This window comes from Barbus barbus, assembly GCF_936440315.1.
Source record: "Barbus barbus genome assembly, chromosome: 7".
NCBI classification, from domain to species: domain Eukaryota; kingdom Metazoa; phylum Chordata; class Actinopteri; order Cypriniformes; family Cyprinidae; genus Barbus; species Barbus barbus.
In genome coordinates this window covers 38,553,071-38,570,320 of record NC_136735.1, presented here as the reverse complement: position 1 = coordinate 38,570,320, position 17,250 = coordinate 38,553,071, and the positions used below count along the sequence as shown (strand labels likewise).

Sequence of the window (17,250 nt, the reverse complement as noted above, 5' to 3'; positions counted from 1 at the left end):
TATATCTGGCTGCTCCTTTGATGATGTGTAAGATTGTTTTAGTATGTCACTGTTATTGTTTTATCATCACATAATGTGTGTTTGCTGTTTCTGACCATGCATGTGTGCAAATACACAAAAATCTCATATCTTGCACCTAACAAATAAAGAAAACCCTCAACAACTGAAGGGAAGTTTGTCATTTTATTTTTTCAATCAACAGTCCAGAGAAATGATTCAGAATATTCCAGTTATGTCTATGATTAATTCAGTTTAAAGAACTGCCCCCTTGAGCATGAATCATGAATGACTGCGGTCAAGCTTCTGCTGTGAACTCGTATATCTACATCTACAGACATCCGAGCCGCTTTGCTTCATAACAGGTGCATTCTTTGGCTCTTCTGCTGACATCAGCTCATGTCAAGGCACGTATTACACAAATAAATAACGTTTGGTCATATATAACATATTATAACAGACATGATGACATGTTATAAAACCAAAGTCTTTCTTTCGCAAGCTGTGCCCTTTTCTTTCATTACTGTGGAAATATTTATTATATTAATGCCCTGCCCTTCTGTTTGTCATCAATATGATGCATTAATGTGAGCCGCGTAACGCAGCTCAGGTGAGCGGTTTTCTCTCGGCCCGCGGGACGCATTTGAGCGTAGCGGCTCTCCATAAGACCGGAGCGAGGAGGAGACTTAAGGTGGAGACACTGAGAACCAGCAGATACACCTGTGAGGAACAACAGAGGAACTTAGGGTTATTAGAGTCAAATAAAACTGAAAAAATCAACATTTTCAGTACTTTAAAGTAAAAATATTAAAAACATTATTTTCAACATTTTTCATTGATGTACTAAAATAACTAAAACTGAAATAAAATTAATCAAAACTACAGACATTTAAAAACTAATAAACATGACAAAACACATTAAAAATAAAACTTTTAAACAATATTTGGCTTAAACTTTCTGTCTGACATAAGATGAACCAAACAAACAAAAAAACTTTTACTAAAATTGAAATGAAAACAGAAAATATATTTAAAAAACAGTATCTCAATGATACAAAACGTTTTATTATTTTAGTATTATTTATATAGTATTATAGTTTTGTTTTCTTGTTGGAATATATATATATATTAATCTTATACACTACACAAGACACAACAGGACTACACAGCAATGAAAATAAAACAAGAAAGAAATGGAAAACATTGTGAGGCAAAAAAACAACAACTATTATAGTTTTATAGTTCATTTTTAGAATTAGCTTTTAATCATTCTGTTATGTGCTTCTGTCAATTTTATTAGTTTTTGTTATATTCCAATTTAGCTTTAATTGATTCATATTTCAGTTTTTGTTTTAGCTTAAACTTAAAATGTGTCATTTTGATTTTTCAAAGTTTTGTCTAATATTTATGTTTTATTTCAGCTCTATTTCAATTAACAAAAATTATTTTTAATAGTTTTAATTAACAATAACAAGACTTTTGGTAACACTTTACAATAAGGTTCATTAACAACTTAAACTAAGAATGAAGTATACTTCTACAGCATTTATTAATCTTAATGTTAATTTCAGCATTTACTAATGCATTATTAAAACCACTAGTTGTGTTTGTTAGCATTAGTTGATGCACCGTGAACTAATAATGAACAACTGTGTTTTTATGAACTAACATTAACAAAGATGAACACATACTGTCATAAATGTATTGATCATGTTTGTTCATGTTACTTAATACATTAACTAATGTTAACAAATGACAACTTTTGTAAAGTGTTACCAAAATTTAAATTTTACAACAAGTATCCGATTCTGGAATTGGAATTGATTTTTGATTCCCAAACCTACTAAAAAGTGTTGATTATACAGATATATACAGATTTTTCAGTGCCTGTCTGAATAAAGCCAGTGTTCTAACTAGAGATGTCACAGTTCTCAATATAATATCGAACCGCTCGGTACAACATCCACAGTTCAATACGTGCTCGTGAATTGTGGTTTTTCGGTTTTGCGATTAAATAATATACGTGTGTTTTATTTCTTGTTTTATTCACGTGCTGAGATGAGGAAATGCCTCTATGCTTATATCTGAAAAAGCAACACACGCAGAGCATCTTCTCTTGTAATGACATGCAATGATAAGCCTTTATAAACCTGCCGTGCAACAAAAGAGATCATTATAACTTGTTTTTACTACACAACATCAGTCGAGTGTTTGAAATAACTTCCTTTAGTGATCTGATGTGGCTTCATCACAGAATGAGATAGAAAATATTCTATACTGTATATTCTATAAGGCTATATGATTAGAAATGGCTTACAAATATACTTAATCATTATGAAAATACCAAAGATGTCTTGAAAAACACAGATGAACCATATATTGTCATCATTCACAACATTTGACGTTACATCTGCTTTTCATTCAGTTACAGCGAGAGCGATGTCTTTGTTCATATTAGGGATTTCCTGGAACATCATCAGTTCTATTACTTCTGTGATGCATATGTGGATTTTCAGCTCGAGGGCGCCCTCTGGTGTCCAGTATGAATGAAACACACATTACATGTGTTTAAAGCGCTCAATAATGACCAATCCATCCTATTTTGGGACCAAATCAGAAAAAATAATACCTCTCAAAAGAAATGTTAAGCAGATATATAATAATCCACGCTTTTTCCAGTGTACAGAGATTTAGAGGAGTTTTTTGTTGTTAATTTGTTGCAAAAACACTCTGATGTGCCACGCGATCAGAACCGAACCGTGGTTGAAAACCGAGGTGCGTATTGAACCGTGGACTAACTGTATTGCTGCATCTCTAGATCCAACACTGACAGCTTTCTGGGAGCAATGAGAGAGAAGCAGACATCAGAAGAATGCAGCAAGAGATCACTGACCTCTCGAGAGATGATGCCGGCCCGACGCGCGCGACTGCCCAGAACAAAGGAGAACTCGCTGACCTGCGCCAGTCCGGCGGACACCAGCCAGCGGATGTGACGCGATCCCGGAGGAAGAATGGCCGACAGAACCACCATCGCCATTATGAACTGACAACACAACATCAGAACATCACATCCATGAAAAGCAGGGGTGTAACGATACACACATTCGTATTGAACCCTTCAGGGCGAGGCTTTCAGTTCAGGACGCATTACAAACCCAACCATTCGTCGTCAGATGCCGAAGGCTCCGTCATTAGTGATTTGACTGAGATTAAGACGTTCCATTGGCTTGCCTTCATGGTTTAAAACAGAAATATTTCCAACATTTCGACATAACCAATGAGTGAACCATGACACCACTGTGTCGTATCAAACCGAACCGTGAATACTGTGAACCGTTACACCCCTAATGGAAAGAAATGAGTCTGATATGAAGAAGGCTACCTTCATAATGACCAGTGAGAAGGTCAAGACCAGCAGGATGGTCAGCTCATACAGGACGAAGGTCGGGAACACGTGCAGCCCTGCGGAAGACAACAGACATCAGATAATCAGAGCGCTGCTGCGGTAGTGTTCCTTTCTGGCAACCATGCGCTCGCTCTTTATTGCAGAAGTTATGATCTGAAACACTGAAAAGCAAGCTGGAGTTTAGCGATCTCAATGAAAGCATCATAATTGAGCCGGTCTGTGTTCTGTCATCAGATCTCGACTATATTGTCTGCGATTGTGGTTTCTGAATAAATGCACTTACTCAAACGCTGTTGTTTTAATAGAGAAACATTATTATTATTAAACATTATAGAGTTATTGGAATTACTATTAGGAATATATAATAGTTTTTGTTTGTTTTACCAGTTTTCATAATGTAGACCGAGAGAGTCTTTGATGTTAATTTCTATAATAAATAGCCTCTAATATATCATTACACTAGATAAGGTCAAATAAACCATGTGCATGAGTTCACATTCTATTGATTTGTGTTTATTGGTGAAAGTGCAATACCTCGATTATAATTTTGAGCAAAAATCATTTTTATCAGTTTAACCATTATACAGCATGATGCAAATATGAATAAGATTTCATTAAATAAAACCTGACTAAAATGCTCAGACATTTCGTCGACTAAAACTCGAATAAACAAAAACAGAACAACAATGACTAAATATAATAATAACTAAAACATACATTTGAGACAGGACTAAAGGTAATCCCATTATGCAGTTATTTATCATCATAATTCACAGCTCCACTCACCAATCGATGCAAAGAAGATGATGGCTAGGAAGTCTCGGATTGGTTCAGCGCAGCTCATGACCTCAGTGGTGACCATGTGACCTTGTGAGGAGAGCAGCGCTCCCGCCAGAAAGCAGCCCAACTCCATCGACACGTCCATGAACTCAGTCACCTGAAACATGAGCGCTACGAGATTAAACCTGAGGACAGCGACGCTCCGGCACGCTCTGATCACGAGCCGCTACGGCTGGGCGATTTTTCAGATTTTATCGATGAATTAGAACTTAATATTTTGTCACAATTTGTTTTGTAGAAATCAAGGAATCACAATTCTGAATAGAAATTGATGCACGATACTGGATTTTTGCCGATATCATATGCCGATATTTTTCAACTCATTTTGGCCGATACCGATATATTTCCATTTGTTTGGAAACAACACCAAGTCTCTCCTGTGTGAAAATTAAAAGCAAATTATTTTTAATTTTGGTTAGTTTTTAACAAGAACTTAGAATTAAATAAACAATAATGAAGTCCTTTTATAATGACAGTACATTGAAATTTTGAAAATAAATTATATAATTATTATTATAAATCAATCGCTGCATTTTTTTCCCTGAAAAATGCAGCGGTGACCTTAACATTTTATTTTAAAATTTAACATTTGAAGATGATCTAAAGCAAAAGAGTTGTAAATCTTTTAGATTTACATGCTGTACATGCATTCTCAGATTAAAAGCAGTGATCCAAAACAGTGAATCTAATCATTATTCAGGCAAAACTCTGCTTCAAGAATGAGCCACACTTTTGATGTGATCTAATCACTAGCACACCCTGATCACATGCGAGTTATTCCTCTTATCAGCAAGATAATTCCTCTTTTCATATCGGCCCGATGCCTATATTTACATTTAAAGCCATTATCGGCCGATTCCGATGATTTCTGAACATATGCGACCTTGGACCACAAAACCAGTCATAAGGGTCAGTTTTTTTAAATTGAGATTTATACATCATGAATAAATAATCTTTCCATTGATGTATGGTTTGTTATGATAGGACAATATTTGTCTGAGATACAACTATTAGAAAATCTGGAATCTGAGGGAGCAAAAAAATCTAAATATTGACAAAATCTCCTTTAAAGTTGTTCAAATGAAGTTCTTAGCAATGCATATTACTAATCAAAAATGAAGTTTTTATATATTTATGGTAGGAAATGTACAAAATATCTTCATGGAACATGATCTTAATATCCTAATGATTTTTGTCATAAAAGAGAAATGTATAATTTTGATCCATACAATGTATTGTTGGCTATTGCTACAGATATACCTGTGCTACTCATGACTGCTTTTGTGCTGCAGGGTCAAGACAAGTTTGTACAAGATGTAGTTGTAATTCATGCATCTTTAACAAGTGATTTGTGTAACATTTACATCATGTTGACAGCTTCATGTGTGCTGCACTTGCAATAGAATTTCTTTAACTAGAGGGTTCTTAAAGAAGAAGTTACTTGAATCATGTTGTAGTTACATTTTCAAGTTGACTAGTTAAAAATCGTGAATTGGTCAAATGTTTTAATTTTTTGCTCACCGTCAGCATCAGGAACACAAAGGCACTGGTGCCCAGCACTAGTATTTCCTTGTTCCCTTTGCTCTCTGCATGCAGCTTCCTGTAGAAGGGACCGACCAGATGAGAGCGCAGCATCCAGCACATCAGCAACACGGCCGCCAGCGACACCAGAACCCGAGCCAGCAGAACCAGCACACGCAGTGTTCCCATCAGCACGCTGCCCACAAACACACACATATATATACATCAAACATAAACATATATTCATATTTCAGCCCACAGTCACAGACAGTCAAATGACCATTCACATTTTTTTTGTATTTTGACAATTTAACCCTAAAAATGGGAAAACCATAAAGAGACATCAGAAAATGTATTTATTGCTATTTTCCATCTTATTGTGACTCCAAAAATACAACTTCATGAATTGTTTTTTTTTTTCAAAACTTGATACTTATGATTGATACTTGATTTTTACACTAAAAGGCCAAAAGTATTGGCACACCCTTCTAATGAACAGGTTTGACTACTTTAGTCATTTTCATGAGTACAAAATAGAATGATATTCTAGGGAATAGTGTGCTTCTAATTTTACAGCAACAGTTTAGACAGGACCCTTTTCTATTCTAACATGAGAACGTGACGTAATGACGCGGCAGCATGCTCGAATCCCCCACGAAAGCCTACCAGTACCACTCAAAACATTAGAAAACATTATCATAATAAGCTTACCGTTGTGAATCAGGTTAAGGTAAAGAGATCTGAGATAGTTCTGAACACTGGCTGTTTATGCACTTGCTCAAAAACTGATTTCAGATCATTTTTAAACAAAAAAGGTTACAGACTGAAGCTTTAATTTTAAAAATAATTTATTTTTAAATGTAAGATTTAAACTTAATTCTTTACATGTTTCACTTTATTTATGCAAATATTGTTCATTCAATAAACACACTGCCAACCAAAAGTTTGTGTTTTAATGTTTTTGAAAGAAGTCTCTTTTGCTCATCAAGGCTGCATTTATTTGATCAAAAATACAGTAAAAAATTATGAAATATTATTCTAATGTAAAGCAGCTGTTTTCTATGTGAATATGTGTTAAACTGTAATGTATTTCTGTGATCTGCAGCTGTATTTTCATCATCATTACTCCAGTCTTCAGTGTCACATGATCTTCAGAAATCATAATAATATACTGATTTACTGATCAACAAACATTTCTGATTATTATCAATGTTGAACACAGTTGTGCTGCACAATATTTTTGTGGAAACTGTGATACGTTTTATTTTTCAGGATTCACAGATGAATAGAAAGTTCAAGAGAACAGCATTTATTTGAAACAGAAATCTTTTGTAACATTATAAATGTCTTTCCTGGCACTTTTGATCAGTTTAATGTGTCCTTGATGAAGTATTAATTTCTTTCTTTCTTTTTTAATTGTAATGAACCCAAACTTCTGAATGGTAGTATATCACTATCAAATGCAGCCTGGGTAAGCAGAAGATACTTCTTTAAAAACATTTAAAAAATCTCAATTATTTCAAACTTCTGGTCACTAGTGTACATATATTTAATAAATATTTTCTCCATCATTTCTTTTCATTTTAAGGTGAAATATGACCTGAACTAGACACAATAATATTGTTCTGTCCTGAACATGGTCTCTGTGTTACAGTGATAGTGAGATCCGTTCCTTCATGTTAATCCTCATCCTGTAACCGTCAGTGATTGATTAGCTGCTTCACCTGTCCACGTCTCCATTTGCTCCTTGAATGAATGTAGGCATCACAGCGATGAACAGACCGAGCTGCACATCCTGCATGACCAGCATCCCCAGAAGAACACTGCTGTAGTCCAGCTCACCTGCGCACACACACACACACACACACACACACACGTTGTGTTTTCATGTTTTATGGGGACTCTCCATAGGCGTAATGGTTTTTATACTGAACAAACTGCATTTTCTATCACCCTACTCCTAAACCTGCTCCTTACAGGAAACTGTGTATTTTTACTTTCTCAAAGAAACTCACTCTGTATGATTTATAAGTGTTTTGAAAAGTGGGGACATGGGGCAATGTCCTGAAAAGTCACCTTCACCTTCTAATACCTGTGTCATTATACACATTTATGTCCTCATTTCTCACAAAACCACACACACCAGCTGTACGTCTCATGCCTCACCCTCCTTGGGTTCTCCTCTGGATGCTCCGGCGAGGAAGCGAGACACCAGCGGAGTGCTGGAGAGAGACAGACAGCTGGAGATGAAGACGGTCTGTGTGGGCTGGAGATCCAGCAGCTGACCCCAGACCAGTCCAGCGACCACCATCAGCAGACTCAGATACCCAGAGCCCTGCAGCGAGATCCTCCACACCTGAACACCAACAACCATTACCAGCTCACTTTCTGCTCATCATGACTGCATTTCAATCATCTGCACTACCAGTCAGAGGTTTTTGAACAGTAAGACTTTTCATGTTTTTAAAGAAGTCTCTTCTGCTACCAAGCCTGCATTTATTTGATTCAAAATACAACAAAAACAGGAAAATTGTGAAATAGTTTTACTATTTAAAATATCTGTTTTCTATGTGAATATGTGTTAAACTGTAATGTATTTCTGTGATCTGCAGCTGTATTTTCAGCATCATTACTCCAGTCTTCAGTGTCACATGACCTTCAGAAATCATAATAATATACTGATTTACTGCTCAAAAAACATTTCTGATTATTATCAGTATTATGTTGAAAACAGCAATTTTTTCAGGTTTCTTTGATGAATTGAAAGTTCAGAAGAACAGCATTTATCTGAAATACATTTTTTGTAACATTATAAATGTCTTTATCATCACTTTTGATCAATTTAAAGCATCCTTGCTGAATAAAAGTGTTAATTTCTATCATTTCTTTCCTCAAAAAAAAGCAAGCTTTTGAATGGTATAGAGTATAATGTTACAATGTTTCTTGAGTAAATCAGTATATTATTATGATTTCTGAAGATCATGTGACACTGAAGACTGGAGTAATGATGCTGGAAATACAGCAATCAATTACAGTTTAACACATATTCAAATAGAAGTCAAGTCACCTTTATTTATACAGTGTTTTTTACAAAGCAGACTGTGTCAAAGCAGCTTTTCAGTATTAAACAGGGAAATAGTGAGCCGTTCTCCTCTGGCCAGCAGTCTCATTCTAGGCTGCAACAAAAAAAGCTGTTATTTTAAATAGTATTTCACAAATATTTCACAATGTTACTGCTTTTGCTGTATTTTGGATCAAATAAATGCAGGCTTGGTGAACAGAAGAGACTTCTTTATAAAACATTAAAAATCTCACAGTTCAAAACCTTCTGACTGGTAGCGTATATTGATTTAGTTTTTAGTAGATGCTTATTTTAAGCAAAATATAAAAATCCAGACTTCAAGAGCGAAACCCTAAACCCTCATACAGTATCTTACATGGGTGTCTAAATGTAAAAATAATAATGGCCTCACATTACCTTTAATATTCATATCAGATTGGGCTCAACTGATTAAATACAGTGCATAAGAAGCAGAGACTAGTCATATGTCAGGAATCCGGTCTGTGGCCTTCCGCCTGATAGCCACCAGAGGCCTCTCCATCATATTGACTCTCACACCACACAGCACACTGAACTGCATATGCTCTTTTCTGAAGCTTACCTTGTGGAGGCGTTCAGGTGAAAACTCCAGACCGACCACAAAAAGAGTGAAGAACACGCCCAGCTCTCCTAACGTCTCCACCTGAACCATAGACTGCAGGAGGAACAGAACACACAGAATCACACAGCGCTGGACAAAACCATCAAACACGAGTATCTCCAGCACATAAACATGGTCTGAAGTCAGTTATTTCTCTTTTGCTGTAGTGTGTCAGTCATTTAGCCATTAATTAAAGCTCCTGAGAAACTCTGCTCAAGTGCACCGAGGACAAAAGCTGCTTTAAACACAAAGGATGCTCACAACAAATGTTGATTTCATTTAGTTAATAAAGTTAATTGATAAAGAAAATCTATTTTTGACAGAATGCTCATTTTACAGCATTTTTAGACAAGTGCCTAAAGCTTTTAACAGCACTGTAGCTTTGCAGGAGGTTTCTTGAAGCAGAGACACAGTTCTTCTGGATTTAGTCTCAGTTTGTTCTGTTTCTTCATGTCATTCCAGACAGACTGATGATGATCTCAAACATCTCACTGGATTATTACAATTAATGGCTAAATGAATGTTTCCTACTGACACACTACAGCAAAAGATACAAATAACTGACTGTATGTGAAGAGGTCGCTCGCTCACTTTGATGCTGTTGAGTCCCGATGGGCCGAGCAGAACCCCACAGATGATGTACCCGAACATGGGCGGCAGTCCCATCAGCGTACAGAGCCACCCACAGGGCAGAGATAACATGACCACATACACCAGATCCTGTGCGACCAAACACACCGTTAAAACACATGGAGTTAATCATTCATAAGCACATTAATGTCATACGAGACTGCTTTCCAAACAAGGTTTTTGTTCATGTTTTCTCATCTACACTGCTGTTGAAAAGTTTGGGATCAGGAAGATTTTTAATGTTTTGTCTCTTCTGCTAGATACAGCCTTGATGAGCAGAAGAAACTTCTTTAAGAAACATTAAAAATCTTACTGATCCCAAACTTTTGAGCGGCGGTGTGTGTGAAAGCGCAGAGCCTGTGAGGACACTCGGAGAGAGGTCAGGGGTCAGAGGTCAGGCGCTGACCTTGATGAAGTGGTGGTCAGCGCGAGGCATGGTGGAGTCGCGAGGTTTGGTCAGCACATACTGGTTATTCTGAGAGTCGATCAGCATGCTGAGCCCCAGATTGCCTTTGGCCGCCTGCCTTGAGGCGTTCTTCCTCTTACCATCCTCCTCATCCTCCTCCACCCTCAGGACGGCCTCCACGTTCACACCCTTCATCTGGACACACAGAGAGATGGACACCAGCTAACACTCATTCCTTCTCTATTACAGATAGATTGTTTATATTTTCTGAGAAACACGTGAGCGGTGTTCAACCGTTACTGACTGAAGTAAAAAGAGAATTCTGCAGATAATGATTCTTTTCATAATCTGTTAAATCTTGATTATTTCTTTGATTTATCAGATTAAAAATATATTTTCTGTATTTAAAAAACATAATATGTTACCCTGGACCACAAAACCAGTCATACGCATCAGTTTGTTTAATTGAGGTTCATCTGAAGCTGAATAAATAATCTTTCCATTGATGTATGGTTTGTTATGATAGGACAATATTTGTCTGAGATACAACTATTAGAAAATCTGGAATCTGAGGGAGCAAAAAAATCTAAATATTGAGAAAATCTCCTTTAAAGTTGTTCAAATGAAGTTCTTAGCAATGCATATTACTAATCAAAAATGAAGTTTTGATATATTTACGGTAGGAAATGTACAAAATATCTTCATGGAACATGATCTTAATATCCTAATGATTTTTGTCATAAAAGAGAAATGTATAATTTTGATCCATACAATGTATTGTTGTCTATTGCTGCAGATATACCTGTGTTACTCATGACTGCTGTTGTGCTGCAGGGACACATATATCTGACAGGGCAAGTCTCTTTTGTTTGAAGTGCTAAAAATAAACAAGGCTTGACAGTGCACGCGTTTCTCTCACATTTACAACTAAAAACGGATGTGTGTGACGTGTAAAATGTATTTAGGATCACTGCAAATAACACGATGTTTGCAGTCAATGTCAAGCGTATCACAGATAGTTTATAGATCACAGATGGACCTGTATTTCAGGTTCAGAGGCATTCCTCTTCATCTACGACGGCTGTGTTTCGAGCCCTGCACCTGTTTGTTATTGTCGAAGGCGTGTTCCTCGATGTCTTCCTCCAAACGGTCTGCAGCCTTCCTCACGTCCTCCAGGATCTCGTCCAGCATGGACAGGGTTTTGTTGCGATCCTGTGCCACTTTAAGCGCCTCCTGCTGGTGTTTCTCCGCCGCCACCAGCTCCATGTACTCCTGCTCCTCCTGTAAAGACACGTGTACTCATCATGACCAGTGTTCAGGGTGTAACTGGTTACTAGCAGTGTTGGGAAGGTTACTTTGGAAATGTCATAGTTTACAGATTACCCTATCTAAAATATAATAAGTAGTGTAACCATTTCAATTACTATATTAAAGTCATGTAACTGATTACATTTGATTACTTCTCTAAATTTCTATTGTTTTCATCTATCAATCATTTTCAACCATGTAAAGCAGGCAGGGTTAACCTTACAGAACTCAACACTGATTACTGTCACAATCCTTCATCACTTCAATTAAGATTATAATCATTTAATTTTAAAGCACAGCCACCACAAAATCAGACTTACTTTGAGATCATTCTGAGATTAAATACTGATCTAAAACCATAACAAGAAATAGTTTAGTAGCTATGATACTGTTTTGAAATCAAATCTTTGCACAGTTATGACTGAAACACTGGCATCTAACAATGCCTTGGAAAATAAAAAGTTAATCTTAAAAAATAAAGCATATATAAACCCAAATAGGAAGCAGTTATTGAATAAGCATGTGTCCTAAACTCCTGAAGCATCGCTGTCTCATATATTAAAGCAGTCACTCAATTAAATCTGTATGTACTAAATCAGATGTAACTCCCTTTGTAATCATTAACATTTTCATAAGTAACTGTAATTTAATTACACATTGTTTCTCAGTAACTGTAACTAATTACAACTGCATTTATTTTGTAATTAAATGACCTAATTTAGTTACATGTACCTAGTTACTCCCCAACACTGGTTACTAGTGACTAGTTACAGTAATAACAATACTTTTTGCAGTAACTAGTAATGTAATTAATTACTAATAAAATTCCAGTAATAATATTACAGTTACTATCCATAAAACAGCTCGTTACTTAAACTTACCATGCTTCAACCATACTGATTTACAATAATCCAATAATTCCTAGATTTATTTTCATAATTTTCACAACTTGCACAGACACATGAAGTCCCCGGAGCAGCAGGCAAGCTTGGAATATGAAAAAGCTTACATTCAGCGGATGGAAATATTGCCATTACTTTGATTTTGTCAGAAGAAAAGATGATCTGAACACATGTCGTGGCATTACTTTACTCTGGCGTTACACGGCTTGCCCTCATCCCTCTCATCCCGACAGAAATTGTAAAACATGTTTTTAGAGAATTAAACATTTTCTTATGAACTTTTATGATTTCTTTTCATAATACATCATGGAATATAATCTTAATTATATTAGCTTCATGCTACACATGACAATTAATGAGCTTAATACAACACCTTTACTTAAACGTCACTATTAATCACCATTGAGTGTCTGTAATCACTTCTGACTGCGATCCAAAGTGGTTTTTGGTCAAATGATGAGGCAGAAATACATTATTGGTAACATTTTAGAAGAATTTTATGGGGAAGATATGCAACTTCTGTGGGACGTGAAAGAAAAGTAATGTAACTAATTACTGCTGCCAAAGAGTAACAAGTAAAGTAATAATAGTAATAAGCTCAGTATACGCTTTATTAATGAAGCAAGCTATAAAGGCACCAGATGAGCCCAGATTATAAATGTGATGTTAAATTTCATGTTAAGCATTTTCTTTATAATGAGAAACATGCTTAATGTGCAACTCTGCATGCTGCATTCATTTCTGTGTTCATCTGGTAACCTGATTAGGTGTTCCTCGTCAAACATCAGCAGCCTTTTAACAATTGCTTGTAAATCTTTCGTTACGCTATATTATTATAACCAAATATTGCATTCAATCTTTTTTGTCAACTTGTTTTCTTTCAATTAGCACAGGTTTTGTGCTTCTTTTTGGAGCTTACTGATCGCAGGCCTCACTGATTTTCCACTTTTTGAATGGAAAAAGGCATTATTTGTGGATAACTGTCAATATTCACTCAAAAACTTCATAAGCTCTGGTTCATGATTACTCTAATCAGCTCTGATTAATGAGGCCTATAATTCGTTCAAAAAAAACCCCCCGCAAACCTGTGCTGATTGAAAGAAAACAAATTGATAAAAAGACTGAATCCAAGATTAGACGATATATAAAACATAACGAGACATTTACAAGCTATTTTATGTAGGTCAGTCATTTTTGACTGGTGTAACAATGTGGGGGAAAAATCCCCAAAAAGTACTCAAATTATCAGCGTTTTTGGGGAAGTTGTTACACTTGTGAGTCAGTAAGTTTTTGTCCAACTTTAGCATTTAAAGGAAAAATAAAATCCTCTCTGGGACAAAATTAACAAAACACAACTTAAGGGTTAATAATGTTTGTTGCGAACTGAATTCGGTGGGCGGGACTAAATAGGCACTGCTGTAGAGTCGGTGGGCGGAGCTAAACAGGCAGTGCTGTAGAGTCGGTGGGAGGGGCTAAATAGGCACTGCTGTAGAGTCGGTGGGCGGGGCTAAACAGGCAGTGCTGTAGAGTCAGTGGGCGGGGCTAAACAGGCAGTGCTGTAGAGTCGGTGGGAGGGGCTAAATAGGCAGTGCTGTAGAGTCGGTGGGAGGGGCTAAATAGGCAGTGCTGTAGAGTCGGTGGGCGGGGCTAAACAGGCAGTGCTGTAGAGTCGGTGGGCGGGGCCAAACAGGCAGTGATGTAGAGTCCATGGGCGGGGCTAAACAGGCAGTGATGTAGTTGGTGGGCGGGGCTAAACAGACAGTGATGTCTCTCCTCTTCTGCGGGGGCGGGGTTTATCCACACTATTACATCATAGAGTAGATCATTCCACAAGCTGTTGTTTTGGCAGACTTCAATATGAGCTGTTTTTAGACTAACGAGAAAGTTTTGAAACTTACGGGATGTTTTTAAAGTACCTCTTATGTCAAAAGATCAAGGGAAATTTGGTTTCTCAGTTCAAAATAACTGAGGGTCAGTGAAGGAAAGCCTTGTTTTGCCCTTCAGGTGGGCATTTCTGAATGGGTCGCAAAGATCTTATTGGCCCCAAAACAGGCTTGATTTTGTGGTTGGCGTGATTCCTGCAGGATATGACCTTATCACCCACCTTGATGGCGGCTTCCCTGAGCGCCTGCAGTCTCTGTCGGCTGTTGTCCTTCATGCTGACCACGTCTCGGAGGTTCCCCTTCATCACGCGCTGCAGTCCCTCTGCGGCCTGGAAGAGCGAGAGTTCGCTCTCGTTGAGTTCGCGCTGGAACACCTCCAGAGTGTGAAGGCGGAAGAGCTTCTCGGGCGGCGCCAGCGTCTCGTCCCGCTCCAGCACCGCGCCGGCCGCACTCAGCTTACGCACCGCCGACTGCTTCTGCCACAGCAGCGAAGAGAGACGCCTGCAGTTCTGCGTCACCCACGGGTGCTGTTTGGGTTGCAGCGCCGCCACCAGGGCGAGGCACAGCACTGCACACAGAGCTCGCATGATCCCATCCACACGCTGCAGATCACAGACGACTCATGCTCATACCTGACCCTGCAGCACAAAAGCAGTCATGAGTAACACAGGTATATCTGTAGCAATAGCCAACAATACATTGTATGGATCAAAATTATACATTTCTCTTTTATGACAAAAATCATTAGGATATAGTAAAGATCAAGATATTTAGTAAATTTCCTACCGTAAATATATCAAAACTTCATTTTTGATTAGTAATATGCATTGCTAAGAACTTCATTTGAACAACTTTAAAGGTGATTTTCTCAATATTTAGATTTTTTTGCACCCTCAGATTCCAGATTTTCTAATAGTTGCCAAATATTGTCCTATCATAACAAACACTCTGGTTTAAATAATTACCAGCCTATATCCATTTTACCGTTTATCTCAAAAGTAATGGAAAAAAATGTGCTCCTACAACTCTCGCTTTGATCACAGAAATAAATTACAGTTTAACAGATATCCATATAGGAAACCAATATTAGAAATTGAAATAATATCTCACAATATTACAGTTTTTTGTGTATTTTTTGATCAAATACATACAGCCTTGATGAGCAGAAGAGACTCCATTAAAAACCATTAAACCATTAACTTTAGAGCAGCAGAAGCCTATATTATTAAATGTTTCAATGCATAACAGCTCAACTAAATGAAAAGTACATGATTAAGGATATGGTTTCGTGAGATCCGACATAATGAAATGTTGAATCATGCAATCTGACAGAGAATGCGCATCAGAGACAGTCCATGACGTGTTGTTGATGTTTAATAATCTCACGGTTACATATATATATATACCGTCATTACATCCGTTATCGATCAATCACATTCTGCAGGATAATATCAGCGAGAAGAGAGAGAGAGAGAGAGTACTAACTCATACCTGGTAAGTGCTGCTGTTAACCGGCAGAACTAGTCGGTAACTGAAGGAAACAATCGCGCTCTTGTGACGCTCCCGACAGAACAGCGGAGAGATCCGGTAACGATCATCCTCCGTTAAACTACACCGAAGCTTCACCGCAGACCGACGAACATTAGTCGCTGCTGTGTGTCGCGCGGGTCGCTGGCTGTCATTGCTGTGTTTTTAGATTTAATTAGCTCTGAAAACAGAACTGTATGGACTTCTGATCATAACTTGGGCATTGTGGGATTTGTAGTTCTCTCTCATTCTGCGCCTGGAAGAAGTTCCGAAATAATGAGTAGACGTCACTGAAATCTAACAGGATAAAAACAATTAAAATTTAATTAGGATTTTGTCTCAAGTTTTTTTTTTTTTTTTTTTATTAAATAATTTTTGTGACCCTGGACCACAGGAGGTCAGTTTTTACAAAAAAATTAGATTTATACATCATCTGAATAAATAATCTTTCCATTGATGTATGGTTTGTTATGATAGGACAATATTTGGCTGAGATACAACTATTTGAAAATCTGGAATCTGAGGGAGCAAAAAAATCTAAATATTGAGAAAATCTCCTTTAAAGTTGTTCAAATGAAGTTCTTAGCAATGCATATTACTAATCAAAAATGAAGTTTTGATATATTTATGGTAGGAAATTTACAAAATATCTTCATGGAACATGATCTTAATATCCTAATGATTTTTGTCATAAAAGAGAAATGTATAATTTTGATCCATACAATGTATTGTTGGCTATTGCTACAAATATACCTGTGTTACTCATGACTGCTTCTGTGCTGCAGGGACAGATATTATGTGTATATATATCACAATCCTGATTTATGGCAAGATATAAATGCTGAACTTGCAAGTATCTTGTAATCTGAACTGAAACTACAAGATAGTGTCGCAATTATCTTTTTTATAATTTTAAACGGTGAGATATGAACTTAGGGAATTGCAAGAAAAAAGCATGAACTGTGAGATAAAAAGTCACAATTACCTTTATTTCACGGCGGAAACTAACTATTTCAAACTTATAGGTTGAGCTGTTTAATTCTGCCATATAATTACTTATAGCAGTCTCTTTTTTTTTTGTAGCTACAAATAATTAAGTAATTAATTACGACTATATCACTAATATCAA

The 17,250-nt window shown here is 36.9% G+C and overlaps 1 protein-coding gene across 1 annotated transcript; it reads right to left on the bottom strand.

The window, feature by feature from the left end:
- Positions 1-170: 170 nt before the first annotated feature.
- On the bottom strand, positions 171-16,350 carry tmco3 (transmembrane and coiled-coil domains 3). The gene is made up of 13 exons (XM_079421118.1): positions 16,086-16,350; positions 14,816-15,232; positions 11,603-11,782; positions 10,502-10,696; positions 10,057-10,185; positions 9,427-9,519; positions 7,931-8,120; positions 7,489-7,606; positions 5,765-5,960; positions 4,190-4,340; positions 3,380-3,459; positions 2,891-3,040; positions 171-717 (listed from the first exon to the last, which is right to left on the bottom strand). Exons 2-13 carry the CDS (start codon positions 15,179-15,181, stop codon positions 604-606), a joined length of 1,962 nt encoding a protein of 653 aa, XP_079277244.1. The 5' UTR covers positions 15,182-15,232; positions 16,086-16,350; the 3' UTR covers positions 171-603.
- Between the last annotated feature and the right edge of the window lie 900 nt (positions 16,351-17,250).